The sequence below is a fragment of the Toxotes jaculatrix genome, chromosome 8 (genome assembly GCF_017976425.1).
Source record: "Toxotes jaculatrix isolate fToxJac2 chromosome 8, fToxJac2.pri, whole genome shotgun sequence".
In the NCBI taxonomy this organism is placed as follows: Eukaryota; Metazoa; Chordata; class Actinopteri; family Toxotidae; genus Toxotes; species Toxotes jaculatrix.
The window spans coordinates 11,285,301-11,300,879 of record NC_054401.1 but is presented as its reverse complement, the minus strand read 5'-3'; the positions used below and the strand labels follow the sequence as shown (position 1 = coordinate 11,300,879).

The window sequence follows — 15,579 nt, the reverse complement described above, 5'->3', positions numbered from 1 at the left end:
GGTAGGTGTGTGCTGTTAGGGTAGACCACAGCAACATATTTAAACAGGGGGAGCTTTTCATTGTACATAAATGGAGCATGTTTGTTGCACACATCAGAGTTCGCAAGTCATGGATGTGTACATATGTGTGTTTACATACTTAAGTCCTCATTCATGCATGTTGTTATGAATGGTAACACTTTACTTTAACTCCCCCTGTTTAGCATCTGTAAGCAGTATTTAAACAACACAACACAAGGCAGTTGTGCACAGATATGTGCTGAAAAATGAAGTTGTCAACGACTATAACTCCCCCTGTGGGCACCCATAAGTGGAGGCTGCTGTATAAACAACTTATAACATAAAACTAACAACAAATGGCAATAAGGTAAAACATTGCTATAATAACAAAAAAAACATATCTTGATAGGAGAAGTTAGAAATGATGACAAATACTGTAGATTAAATAACACTTAAATGTCATGTCTGTGTACAGCTGCTATTACAAACCATTCAATAAATGTTTTTATACTGTTTATATAGTGGTGCTAAATGGGAGGGTTTAAGTGAAGTGTTACAGTATGAATGTGTGTTTTTGTTTGTCCTCCATTTCCAGCAACGTCTGGATACACTGGGTCTGGATCAGTCGTCAGGTTAAAGAGATGCAGAGTAGCTACCATTTCAAACATTTTTGTGCTCTTTGTGTCTCTAAGTGCTTGTTTTGTGCATGCTAATTGAGCAAATTAATGTTTTTTTTATGTTGAACATCTTTTCCACTTTCCACTGTGCCTTCCTAGTGACCTGTTTGGTAAACTATTTTCCACTGGTTTTTTTTTTTGTTTTTTGTTTTGTTTTGTTTTGTTTTGTTTTGGTTTTTTTTGCATGAAGCTAAAAGATGTAGTTTTTACCTGGAGTGTGTGGATATCACACAGAAGCACAGATAGGTGATTCCCCCTTTTCTGACAGCTAGGTAGATGGCTGCACTGTAGAGGAGCGAGCAAGGGAAACACCCAGGCATATGAAACAAATCACAGCAGCAGAGCCATCATTCGCCGTGTCAGTCTGTGGCGATTGCACAGGGAACCCTGCTGGAATCAAATGGATGCAGGCGTATACACAAACAAGCTCTCATATATATGCACACACACACACGCACGCACTCACTGGCACATGCATGTGCATATACACAAAGCCTGCCTTGACAAACCAATCAGCACCCCACTGTTTTTGACCGAGGAGGACAATTTTGAACACACACGCAAACACATACACACAGCTGGGTATATGCACAAGGCACTGCAATTGTAGGCTACATACTGTGCTAAAGCAATTGGTAGAGGTCTCTTTTCCCTAAAGCACAGACATGTATGAATGCTCTAAGGGTTTTCCATCGGCTCTCATCATATTTTATTCATAGTTTTTGAATAAACACAAATAGAGTGGATGAGTGTATAGACGTGGGCACTAATGCCTGTTTGTGCGTTACATTTTTCTGAACCCAGCCAAAGTTATTTTTGGCAAACCTGTCTTATCGTTCAAGAGTGTGCACCATGAAGTCTTGGCTATTTCCTACACGCTTCAAAATGTTGTATGCTCCCTCGCTCTCACTCTCTAACTCACTTTGTTTCTCTCCTTATATCTCTTTTATTCTCTCTCTCCCATTCTCTCCCACTGTGAGTTGCACAAACTCGCAAGCAGGAAGGAAGATCACTCATACATTTTCATTAAACACTCTTAATCTTAATTCATTACTTATCAGATATGTGACCTCATTAACATTGCCTTCTTCTCCATCTTTCTCTCTTCCTATTCCATGCACACACCCTGCCGCCTGCATTCATCCCTCCCTCCACGATTCCTTCCTTCCCCATTTATATTTACTCATAGCTCTTCACTCTCTTTATCTTTTCTTCCCTTCCTCTCGGTGCCTGCCCCTTCAGAGGAACCTGTGAGCGCTCAACAGCCCCATTGAAAACAGTGTCTAATCTGAAAGTTAATTAAGTCTGTCTTCCTCCCCGTGTTCCTGCTCCTCTTCTCCTCTCAAGCATGTCTTTCTGGTTGAGAAACTGCTGTCACTCTCTCCCAAATGAATTTGCCATATGTCCCACGTGGGTCAAGCTGGAATACAAGCTGGAAATGTTTTACACTTTTACACTTCCTGCAGACCTCAAACCTCTGGTGACAGGGGAAGACTGACACCCTGTAATTCAGATTGACAGCATCTAATTAAATAAAATTAGGTAATGTCAATCTTTGGAGTGTTTTTGTATCTATATGGGGCATATTTTTCAGCTACATATAGAGGCGATATAGACGGGATCTCACACCAGATGGATTGGAAGTGAAAATAGACTTGGCTTGCGTCTCAACATGAGGAAATATGGATCTGGAACAGAACTGTCCCTCCTAATCCTCTCCTATCTCCCTTTCACTTCTCCTTCTGTCGTGCGGCTCCCTTCCTCATATTTGTCCTCGCTCCCTTCAATCATCTGGGCTAATTCCCCGGCCAAAAGCCACCGATTTACCAATTCCTCCTCTGTACTGACTGACTCAGTGCTCTGTTTTCTCCTCCTCCTCCTCCTCCTCCCTCTCTCAGGGCGCAGGCTGTACGGCTCTGGTGGTTGCCGTGGTAGCCAGGAAGCTGGAGCTGACCAAGGCCGAGAAACACGTACACAACTTCATGATGGACACACAACTCACCAAAAGGGTGTGTAGGCTTGTGTGGTGTCTGTGGTGTGAATGAGCATGTTGTACTGTTGCAGAAATAAAGCAAAACTATAATTTGTAAAAGAAAGCACACATTCTCTGCATGCACCATAATTGGGCTTCCAACAGAACTGTAATTTGTAAAAGTACAGTTTTTATGTGTAAGCGGCATTTGGGGGGGATTTTGCACTATAGCATTAGGATTTCTTTGGGTTTGGAGACAAGGTAGTTGAGAGCCCGGCTAAACGGCTTGTCCTTTCCCTGCCCCTCCTTCACCCTCTCCATCTACTACATCACACTATCACCCTGTGTTGTTGTGACAGATCGCCATGTTATTTGAGTGAGTGAAGGCAATACAAGGTCATCTCGTTCTCACCCTCTCTGTTCTGCTCCCTCATTTACTGTCTCTCTCTCTCTTTCTTTCCATCTCCAATCTTTTTCCTCCCACTTGGCCATCCGTCCACCCTCCCACCTCCCCTCTCCTCTGACATTTGTCTCTTTTACAGTAAATCCCTTTCTCTCCTCTCCTTCCTCCTTTGCCCTGTCTTTCCTCGCTGCCTCCCCTCCCGCCTCCCTCCATCCCTCACTCCCTCCCTCCTCCAGTCCTTTTCAATTTTTCATACAGTTGAAAGACCCAAGTTTTAAAAATAGCTCCCATATCAAATATGTAGGGTACATTATGGCAGCAGGATAGCTGGGTGACTGAATGGGGTAGGGTGATCAATAATTTCAGTGTGGATAAAATATCGACAGAGGAGCCAAATCACTCTGTCTCTATTGGAGCCAGACTCTCACCTCATCTTCCTGCAAACTCTGGCCAGGTCAGACAGAGTGTGTTCTCACAAGATGTCTAGCAACTTTATCCGTGTGTATCTCTGTGAGCGCTTGCATGTCCATCACTTACAATCTGGAATTCAGCTGACCATTTCAAGCAGTTATTCTCAATGTTCTTTGTGTTACGTACCCCTAATTTAAAGGATTTTAAACTGCATATTATTTAGCACTAGTAATTATGCAAAAGTTTTTACAATTTTGTTGTGTTTTTTAATGTAATACGCAATGGTCTTGCAATTGTCACATTTAGCCTCTTTGTAATTTCTTTTTGATGGCAGTGTCAGTCTGTCAGTCTTTCTGTTGACCACACTGGTCCAGACTGAAATATCTCAGCAACTACTGGATGAGCTGCCGTGAACTTTTGTACAAATATTTGTGGGCAGCAGAGCATGAAGTCTAATGACTTTTGAAATTGCCTGTCCCGTCTTCTAGTGCCAACAGTTGACAACGGTTGACATGTATTGCTTTTAGCAAAATATGTTGGGTTAGGGTTAGGGTTAGTAGCCCGATTATTCTTTTATTAGCCGCACTTATAAGCCACACTGAATCTAAGAATGTGTGCATCATGTCTGTGTTTTCAGATTTAACTGAGTTATAACTCCAATTTTTGTACAGATTTCAACAATCGGGTGCGTTGTGTTTTCGTAGATGGTCATTGTGAATGTAAATATATTAAATATCAGCCTCACACTAACTTGTAATCTCATTTGTATGTTTATTTAGCTATTTTTTTTCTAAAGCCAATCATCACTTTTTTTCACACTGAAATTCTAGAAGTTCAAATCATTTTAGTATTTAATTCGTAAATGGAAAATGTTTTTTTTAAGTCATTGCAATTCCATTAATTGTTCAGTATAGAAAAAAAATGATGCTCCCCACATACTAGCAGCCCTTGAACAGAGAAAAAAAAAGTTCATACCATACATTTTTTTATTAAATTTGTTCTCCCATCTATTAAATAACAGTCTTGACAAAGACAATCATCAAGTAACGGGGGTGCCATTCAGCAGTTTCATTCAACACGATACAGCGTGCTGCTTGGTGACATTTCCTTCAAAGGGTCTTCGGTTTATGCAGTGGTAATTGTCTCCTGCCCTCTATTACTGAGAGACCAATGATTGAAGCTGTTGTATGCACATTGATTTACATGGCTGGGGCCATTCTCTGCCATATCATCGTAACAAGAGAATACAATCACTCAAGGCTTTATAATGAATAATGCAACGATAGACCCTACATCCTGCCATCATCATATGTGCACGCACACATGCACGAATAGACAGAAAAGCGCACACACACGGGGGTTTTCTGCTTCAATGAAAATGTGGTTCCTTCCCTTTGAAGGATTAACAAGAATGTCAATTAAATGCCAATCAGTGAAGCCGTTAGCTAGTGCTCTGTGTGTCTGGTATCTTATATTATCTTTACACATGTTAGTGTAAAAAAACAAAAAGAAAAGAAAAAAAGTTTGAGTGCTGTTGTCCTCCGGCACCTTAATACTGCAGAGCTACACCCATAAATCTGCAAGTAACTTCTGCAACACACAGTAAAATAAACTTTTCCTCAGACACCCATGTGCCACACAGATCATTTTTCGTCCAAATGTGTGTGGTACTTTTGATACTGTCTGACACATACTTCAACATACTTCAAAATATTTTCACTCTACATCATTTGAGTGTTCTCTGCTTTCATCCTTAGATCAGATTTTCAGACACACCCGACAAGACTGAAGTTGAAATCTTGAAATCTTGTGTGGTGCAGACCTAATAACCTTATCAGGGAGGATGATGTGCTTTAAAGACATCATTCAAAGTTCAATGCACAGGGTTAATTTTCATGCAGTGTTCACTGAAGTGAAGTGTTTCTCTCCCCTTGACAGGATTAACATGGATGTTAATTAAATAACAGTTAACATAGCCCCTAAGTCGACCGTGTGTGAGGTTTAAATGCTCGTGTTTGATGCCAGGGCTTGTTGTCTAGATGCAGAGTGTTAAAGGTGTGTTTAAAAGGCTGGTGGCAATTTACTGTGGCTCCATGCTGAAGTATTGGTCAAATCAGAGCACTGCTGGAAGTCCATCTGGTCAGAATATCACCCGGACATTCACAGAGCGCTCTCCACACTGAAAAAGCAGGACGTGCTTACTGTAGGCGCTAAGTCAGTGGAGTGGAGTGGTGTCTCCTTCCTTTTAATGGCACTATGATGTCAATTAAATGCCACTCATTGAAGCAATAAGCCTATTGAGTGTGTCAGTGTAGCTGACAGAGTCTGTTTCTGAGGTCAGTACTTTTATTTCAAGCTTTTTAAATTGTGTTGTAAGAGTTGAAAATGTAAGGTCTTTCTCTAAATTTGCACTCTGAATGTGTATTCTGCCTCCACGTTGGACCATTGGTTAATTCAGAGCACTTTCAGAAGTCCCTGTGGCATATTCAGAGCTTCGCCCTCTCTGAATATTCAGAGTGCACTCTGGGCTCTGGCCAAGGAGGAGGTGCTGCAATGCCTTCCAATGTTTACACCACCAGCCAAATGGGAGCAATCTAACCCCCGAAGATTTCTTCTTAGCTAGCTTTCAATCCACACAGTAAAAATAACTCCTCTGACAGCCTTTTAATTCACACGCAAGCCAGATGGATCCTTATTAGTGTCAACGTATTGTGACAGTGACAAAAAATTAATTTGGCTCACAATGGATGCGTTTACACATCTCTCTGATGTTTTTCACTTGTTACCAATTGAACCTGAGTGTACTCTTCCCTGTCATGGAGCTGGACTGTCTAGATTTATCAAGACTCTCTTTGGTGTGCTGTGGTGTTGTCGAGCAAATGACCTCATTCAGGAGACAAAAAAAATTATAAAACCACCACTGAAGCCAATTATTATATAAAATCTATAAAATGTTCTGTGAACCCTTCTTGATTGGTTTGATTCTTAGTGAACCCCCAACAGCGTTTGCTTTAGACATTAGCATGTTGATATTTTTCTTGTGTTTGTGTGCATTCATGGATATGCGACCATGTTTGTGTGTCTGCTTCTGTGTGTGTGTGTATGTGTGAGACTTGTCTCTTCCCTTTGTCACCATGCCTTTGAGGGGAAGGTCAGAGCAGGTGAGGCCGCGTGATGCCGTGGCACATGGATGAGGTGAGAGGTTGTTGCCAAGGTAATTGGCCTGTTTGTTTATGTTTTCTGCTCCTCTAGAAAACACCATTGTATCTGTAGCACCACAGTACATAATTACTAATTGCATACACAGGTCATTAAGACCCTCCTGGGTTGGAGGGGTCAGGCGCCTCGGCTTTTCCTCTGATGTTAGAAAAACATCCCTGTGAAAAAATGATGGGAAAATAATGATTATTTTTTTCCCCATTTTCAGTCTAAACAAACATTCTTATTTTTAATTTATGATACCAACATTTATATATTTGAGTTCATGCTTATTTGAAAAAAAAAAAAAACTTACTTACATTTCTGTTATAATAAATAGTAGCAGTTGTATCTGTAATGTCTGTAGTGACATCTCCAAAATATTTCTATTTGTATTGATTGATTTGTACTCCACAATATGTCATCAGCTGCCCAACATGCTGAGATGTGGAAACCCCTTGTCTTAACAGATTTTACATGTACCTGCCATAAGGTGTGCCATGTAGGGGAGCAGCCAGAACAGATCTTTGACCCAAACCATCCATATGGCCCCAACATGGTTGCCCAAGTACATGCCATATGGTCCAGGAATGGCTGCTGCTGCTATCATTTGGTTTCTTGTGGAGTATTCTTAGCAGTTTATGTTGAGTCTTTTATTTTTGTTAATGGAGTTGCCGTCTTTGCCTCAGTTTCTACATGAATTCCCAGGAGAGGGAAAGAAAAAGAGTGTGGTGCGGGGGAATTAACTGTAAAATACAAACAGTCTGGTATTATCCTTCCCTGTTATTTGTGTGTGAGGCAGTTTTCGAGGATTTATGGAGGGTGAAGTTTTAGCATGGTCTAATTAAATGGCCCGAAGCGGTGTTCCCCCCCCCCCCCCCGCACAGCTGGACAGATGTTGAAAGTTTACGTGAAAACTTCCACAGTGAGCTGGCCCAGCAGACTAAAGATGCCATCGTTCATCATATTTCACTCACCCTGCAGTGATTAATCAACTGATAAATAGGATTTGACATATCAATTTACCAATGGGCCTGTAGATATGAGGGGTATTAAATGTGCTCTTCAGTAACCTGGCCTGTGATTAAAACTAGATGAACTGTGTTTTGTTCCAACATAATCCAGACAAATTAACTCTTTACTCGCTGTCACTGCTTCCAGATGCCCTTTGTGTGCTGTTGTGATTTAAAATTTTATGTTAAAACACTATCTTTAAAATAATGCAACACTACCATCATGATATTAGGAGTGACGTTGACATTACTGCCGCAGGCCCACTGACAGCATGTCATGGTTTTGATGCCTTTTTAGGATCTTTGCAGCTCTGTCGGTGCCTGTCTTTGCTACATGGATAGGAGTTCTGTAATCCTATTGATACGCACTGGGGGATGAGCCTCAGAGGGACATGGGATAGCAAGGTTTACCACATACTGCAACCCTTGATTTACATCCAAATCACATTTGTCATGGCCTGTGAAGTAAACATAAATATGTTTTTTATTTTGTTGCGTTTATTCACATGAGATTTACATACTATATTTGAATATCTTATGGGTAAACAAGCTCTATAAAGGTAAGAAATAATAAGTAATAAATTCATAATGCTAACTGTCATTAAGATTGACTGGTAACATGGAAAGTTGGCTGTATGACTCTTGCTCCTGGAGGGGCCTTACATATTATCTAGAGTATGTTAGATTAGCTCTTTTTGGTTTGACTTCCTCTGTGTCATTGAAAACACATCTGCAAGGCCCAGGGCCTCCTACTCTCTTCATCTGTAGCCAATAGTGTGTGTATGTCTGCATGTGTGTATGCGTAGGCGTGTATGTGTGTGAGCAGTCCTTGACTGTGGTGGATGGGTGCTGATTAGCCAAGCTGCTGGGGTCTTTTGTGCTCCTCAGACGGGGGTATAATTGTTCTTTGTTGAGTGCTCAGCATCTCTTTGAAGTCTCTCATTCAATTTATGTCCTTAGAGATTCTCTCTCCCTTCTCCCTTCTCTATGGTATCCACCCGCGCTTCTAGTGGGGTGTCAGACTGGGTGTCAGACCCCTGTGTTGTAATTACATAGCAACCTATAGAGATATACAGTACATGAAACATACAGGAGCAGATATGGATATAAATTAATGTAACAGAATCCTGATCTTTGTCCACAGAAATCGACCTGAAGCCTACACTGACATTTTGAATCTGTATTTTATTAAATCACAGCAATCTCACATTCAGATGTTACAAACTAAAAGCATCTGAAGCCTTTGTCTGACCACTAAAAACGGAGAAAAATAACCATCCTGCTGGTGACTCAGATGGCTATCAGGCTTTCTATAAGGGAGCATCATTGCATTGGCTATTTCTCTAATGTGTCTCTTCTGCAGGATTGAAGATTCTCTCTGACAGCAACTTTAAGACCAGCAACTCATGCCGCTGTTGTTTCTTTCAGTTGTTGTCATAATTAAATGGAAGATCACTGGTTTTAATGAACTGCGGTGGTACTGTGCTGAATTACTTTCCGCTAGCTGAGATAATGCGGCCCATTTGAGTTAGTCTAAGATATAATGTGGCATGTAGACAGACCAAGAGAAGAGAGAAGTGTGTGTGAGGGAGAGACTCCTGTTGGTTCTCATTGCCAAATCTCCCTAAGGAGAGAGCTGTTTATGCACGCATGAAAAGCATTGGCAAGCAAGCCGGTGTGTGTAGAGAGAGAGACAGAGAGAATGAGGGCAGCCTCTAAGAAGAGAATGATGGTTTAGTGTTTTTTTGTTTTGTTTTTTTTTTCACACGGAGACAGTGGAGAATGGAGGAAAAACGTGAAAGAGAACAGGGATGGGCAAACCTGTTGCCTGCTTCAGTTGCCAAGGGCTACCTGTTGCTAACAATACGTGTGTATTTGTGTTTGTGTTTATTGTCTGGGAGCAGATAAAGAATGCGGCGGCCAACGTGCTGAGGGAGACCTGGCTCATCTACAAACACACCAAGCTGATGAAGAAGATCGACCACTCCAGAGTCCGCAAACACCAGCGGAAGTTCCTTCAGGCTATACACCAGTGAGACCACACCTCACATGCACCCACACACACACTCGTGCACTTGCACACAACAGTGCTGCTGAGCTGATGAAGGCTTTGAAATCAGCTGTACTTTCTATCCACCCACAAGCTGAATCAACGCTGATAATCAGATAAAGTGCATGAATCCCTGCACACACATACACACACAGACACACATGAAATGAATCATCATCTACTAAAGGGCAGGTTCACTCCAGGCAAATGCAGTTGTGGGACTGGATTATCAGTGCGTTGTGTACTATCAGAGAAGCTTTGATCATCATATCATCTGTATTAAAGAGTGTTGTTGATGATACAAATACATACAGCAGAACTTAATCACATTGCAATTAATTTCTCCCATAGAATTGTTTAGTTTTATTTGAATGGCCACAAGTGGGGATGCTTTGTTAATGTCTTGTTTTGTAAAAGAGTTTTGTTTATCCCTTGTCTAGCATCACGATGAAGAGGCCCTCAAATGTTGCTTGCTCCTTTGATCTTGAACAGTTCAGTCTAGACTTGAAAACATCAACAAGTGCCTTCAAAACCCAGAGCCAAGAGACCTAGGACTCTTTCAGTTGTGACATAGAACGGCTAATCCTGAAGCATGTGGACTCTGGATGAGAGGCTGATTCAATGAACACAGTAAAAGGGTGATTTTATTGGGATATGAGTACATTTTTTGGTTCTGATAAGACAATTTCATACACAGTTGCAGCCTCATAAAATCAGTCTGCACTCCATTACAACGGAGGAAGCCAAAGGGTTTGTTTTATGAAAACACAGATTAAACCTTTAGTTCACTAATTATAGTATTATGTTTTGGGAGTCATCCAGGTGTTGTCTTTAATTGGACTGAAGAAAGATTTATTTTATTTTCATTCCTCTTTTAGTTTATTTCCCTGTAGGCCCTATTCCCTTGAAGGTTTCTTATTATTAACCACAATATTTATTTATTCTCGAGCTTTAGGTCTCAGTCTACATTAAATGTGTGTATATTTTCCCTTGCATTACAAAATTACAGTATTTCAGAGCACAGTGTGTGCTACCTGTATTTGTCCATTCATATCCAGCGACACACTGCAGGTAGAAATGAAGCTGAAGTAGGCAAGGTGACCGCTCCACATTGCGTTGTTGTCTGGACCCAGAGGATTAGCTCTCTGGACCAACCACTGTGTATTTACTGGGTTTCAACTTTGTATGTGTGTTTGTGTATTTTATGAGTGTATGTGTGTGCATCTGTTTGCAGACTACGCAGTGTGAAAATGGAGCAGAGGAAACTCAGTGATCAGGCCAACACACTAGTGGACCTCTCAAAGGTAAGACACACACACACACACACACAGCTGACACACTCATCAGTGCTCTTAATTTATGTAGGACACACATTTCACAGACATATAACCTTTATACAGGTTTGAAAGTCAAACCTAAAATGCCTCTGCCCCCCAAAATATACTACAACATTCCTCTGTTTCCATGCTGACCTGCCCGTTTCTGTGGCATTGCGTCGCCTAGCAACCAGAATAAGTGTTCAAACAGGGATGACTGAGTGAGAGAGCGAGGAGGAAATGAGAGGAGGGAGGGGAGTGCTCATGTTTTTCTGTTACTGTGTGGGTGTCTGAGTGAGAATGTGAGCACACACACGTGTGTGTGTGTGTGTGTGTGTATATATGATTGTGAAAGAGGAGATAGATGAGATAGAGACTTGAATAAGGGGGAGAAAAAGATCAAGTGAGGGTGTGTGTGCTTGTGTCTTTCCAAAGAGCAATACCTTTAACACCAAATATATTGCAATTATGCCATCTCAGTGACTCCATCTCAATTGGCCACTTGTGCGTTTACCATGGTTACGGAGGCCAGGATGTGCAAGGCTGGGACACTCTGCCGCCTTCCTTTCATTCTCTCTCTCCTGTCTCTTATTCTCTCTTTCTTCACAACGTTACAACGCCCACATAGAGACTTCCCTCCAGCCTCTTCTTCATTCCAGCTTCTACTCCCTCTTGGACATTTTTTTCCTTCTGCTCATTGTCTTACTCACTCCTCCCTAGCCTCGTGCTTGCCCTCTTTCCACTTTTACTTCACTCTTTAATCCCTTTTACTGTCTCTACTCACTCTATCCAAAAGAATTTCCTTTAAATAAGCTTTAATAAAGCAACCCTCATAATACTCCTGTTTACGTATTCGCAATCTGTCTCCCTTCTTCAAAGTACTTTGTGTTCACTGAGTCATCTCCCACTCTCCTCTCCTGTCCTCTCCTCCTGTAGATGCAGAGCGTCATGTATGAGCTCATGTCAGAACTCAACGATCGCAGTGAGGACTTGGAGCGCCAGATGCTGTCGCTGGAGCAGCGGGTGGAGCAGCTCACTGCTGGATTCAACGCCCTCCCTGCCCACCTCTCGGCCACCCTCAGCGCCCAGCATGCCGCCCTGGTGCACTTGCTGCGAGAGAGGGACGCGAGGGATGGTAGAGGAGGCGGAGGTGGTGGTGGAGGAGGAGGAGGAGGTGCTGTGGTCCCACTGTCCCCAGCAGCTTCTTTTACCCCAGCTTCAGTTTCTCCAGTCCAGGTCACAACCCCAGCACCACCCCCTGCCCAGGTCCCTACTTTGGCCTTGGAGTCCCCTTTGTCACCCCCTCCACTGAGCCCAGAGGGAAGCCTGGAGGCTAGTCCCAACTCCAACACCTGCACCTCTAGCTGCTGAAGACAGCCTTGAGGACCAGGAGCGGACGCATCTGGGGAGAGGAAGGGGGGCTGTGCTAGTCCTCTCACTTCAGACTAAACGAGAGGAATGAGGGAAGAGGGGGAGAGAAATGTGAGGTGATCCTCTGAAAGTAGCGCTCCATGAGAGAGGGATGAAGATGGGACTATGAGGAGAAATAATGGGATTAAGATGGAGGGCCAGTATGAGTGATGAGACATGTTAGGGACTTTGGGGCGCTTTCCTTGACGATGGGAAGGAGAAGAAAAATGGAGATAAAATGGAGACTCTAAAAGGTGTGAGGGGGAGGAAGGATGTCAAGAGGGTGAGAAATGGAGGTAGAGAGGATGAGGAGGGGGAAGGAGAGAGGAGGAGAAATAACGAGGAATAATTATATGAACTCAGAGCTCCTAAATGGAATCCACTCCAATTACTGAAAAAGGCCTTTTATTCTCTCTATCTCTCTCTCTTTCTCTCTGTCTCTCTCTTTCCTTCCCCCTCTTGCAGTCTCTCTCTCCCTTCATCAGGAATTAATGACCATGACTTTTTATCCTTATGATGTATTTTCTATCTGAATGCTAATTGTGTGTTAACGAGCATCCCTTTAACAGAAGGTTCGATCAATACGACCACGATTAAAAAAAAAAAAAAAAAGAACTAGTGGCATGCACCACACACACACACACACACACACACTTGCATGCACAAATTATATCGACTTATCATCCACGCAATACAAGTTAACACAGCACAAACATAAATACACAATCTTTCACAATGCAGGCCCTATTTCCACTCACATAAAGAAATTAATGCACCAGCCCATAAGATAATACTAAAGCCTATACTGCCAAGCACTCGATGCACTGTCAATCTCCACAGAGCACTGCCAAGTAATGTAGACACACTGTAAAAAAAAATGCTCATTCTAACGACTTATCTTTTTTAAGTGTGAGCTAATGCAGTAGTTCAGTCATAGCATAGTTGTGACATTTTAACTACTCAGTTGGGAGAATTGTTACGGTTCACCAAACTAAACGAATCACAAATCAAGCTGAAATAAGCTGACATACTGATACTGAGGGACATGAGTCATCGTAACATCTATTTGTGATGAAGAAGACAGTAGCAGATGATAAAATAATGTAACACAACTATAACAGGACTTAATTACTGCATTTACTGATATACAGACCAAGTTGAACCAATGTTTAAGTGTACTTGTAGGTCTGCTATACTGAAATGAGACTTTAAATGAGTTTAGATTTTTGTTTAATTTCTGTGAGCATTTCTTATGTAAACCTCAGAAAATGGACAATTAATAGTGATAACAAGTGCATTAATACCAGGATGGTTGTCGCAAGAACAATTAGATTATAACAAGCGTTTATTTAATTGGCATTTTCAATCTAGTTGATTTATTCTGAAGATGGTATCGCAACTATTTATGAATCACTGACTCTACAACACAGAACTTTGCACAAACTTAATTGTCTACATTCAGTGAGTCTTCTCATTATATGTTATTCAAACATTCATTGGAGTCTGTCAACCCAGAGGTATACCAAGATAAATCAAAACTTTATCCATCAATAATAAATGATCTGCTTAGTCTTTAACTTAGACATGGCCGAAGTCAGTGGAGTCATTGACTGAGATACTGTAGTCTCTATTGTTTTGCTGTCATTTTCTGAAAAAAATGTTATATTAAGTAAAATATAGATTTTTGCATTAGTAATTTAATTGACTTTAAAAATCCAACAATGATTTAACAGTGTGATTATAAGTTGATGTGATTCATATTTTTTCACAGTGCATGGTTCTGTCGATGACCCTTCGCGAAGGAAAGAAGACCTTACCTACTACTGCCACCCTTTTTCAGGCTTGCAGTATCAAAACAACTCACTGTTATCATGAATGTATTCTGTGTAAAGAAATACACTCAAACAATCTTGCTTGCTCGATCACTTAAACTGCCACGCAGACACAGGAATAGGCACCCACACGCACATACACACAGATACACACACCTCGACAACCAAAGTGCTCTCTCTTAAATGGACTTCAATAAGAGGCAGGGAACGCTGCTGTCACTGGGGACAAAAGATAGCAGGAGGCGTTGCAGATAGCTTGACAATATTTCTGAGGGAATAACTGTGAAAATCTGGGCATGGACTTGTTACAGTGCTGTACATGGATTGCTCTGCACTGCTTTAAAACAGATCAAGATGGTCTACGGATGAACACAAGGGAACACAAATAAACCTTATAAAGGAAAATGGCCATGAAGGAACAGCTGTTCATGAAATAAATAAAACATGGAAATAGACACAAAGGTATATCTGAGAGGAATTATAATGGTGTGATGGGAAAAGATTCAAGCCTACCCTTGCATTGGAGACAATATCGAAAACTGTCGTATAGCGACACGCTGTGGCCGGAATACTGAATTACATACGCTTGGAATATTGTACAGTATGCTGTTAACGAAATCTAGCTTTGTATTGCTTAGTCTTTTCTACCATTATGATTAAACGCAGTTATAGCTGATATCTAATATTATTAAACTATAGTATTCTTCTCATTCGTCATGACAATTATGATATATGTATTAACAATACGTTAAATAATTATGAACAAGGAAAGTGCCGTTTGAGGTTGAAATTATTTTGTAATTTTATTTTATCAGAGAGAATTAATAAAGTATATATCTATAACATTACAGCTTCCATGTTTAATGTGTTGCTGTTTTTTATTTTTTAGGTTGTTTTTGTTTTATTTATTTGTTTATTTTCGGTGCTTTACATGGTGAGATGGCTTTGGTGCGATGAATAAAACATTTCTTAATTTCTTAATTCACGCTGTACAGCCTAGACATCTCTTTCATTCAGTGTAAACCATTTCCTTTAATGTGTGACAACTATAAGCATATCTCCAATCCGAATAATTACCATTTGGGCATTTAAATCGATTATAGAGATGCAACGGGTTATTTTTTAACTCATTTTGTCATTCACTCATGGGTTAATTTTGTAATTTGTCACTATGATTAGATTATCTCTCTGTGTGACTGCGGTCAACTCATTCTTGGGGCACAAATACTGTTTGATATAAAACAATAAATACAACCTTATTTTTTTCTGTGGAAGATGTTCATATTCCTGCTTGCTG

The 15,579-nt window shown here is 41.1% G+C and overlaps 1 protein-coding gene across 1 annotated transcript in view; it reads left to right on the top strand.

Annotated features, from left to right (window-relative positions):
• The window catches only part of kcnn3 (potassium intermediate/small conductance calcium-activated channel, subfamily N, member 3), a 42,635-nt gene extending 27,540 nt beyond the window's left edge, over nt 1–15,095 (top strand). Inside the window, exons 6-9 of the mRNA XM_041044471.1 lie at nt 2,576–2,686; nt 9,579–9,706; nt 10,959–11,028; nt 11,977–15,095. Coding sequence (XP_040900405.1) covers nt 2,576–2,686; nt 9,579–9,706; nt 10,959–11,028; nt 11,977–12,411 — 744 coding nt within the window. The 3' untranslated portion in view covers nt 12,412–15,095. The remainder of the gene's footprint in view (nt 1–2,575; nt 2,687–9,578; nt 9,707–10,958; nt 11,029–11,976) is intronic.
• The last annotated feature ends 484 nt before the right edge of the window (nt 15,096–15,579 follow it).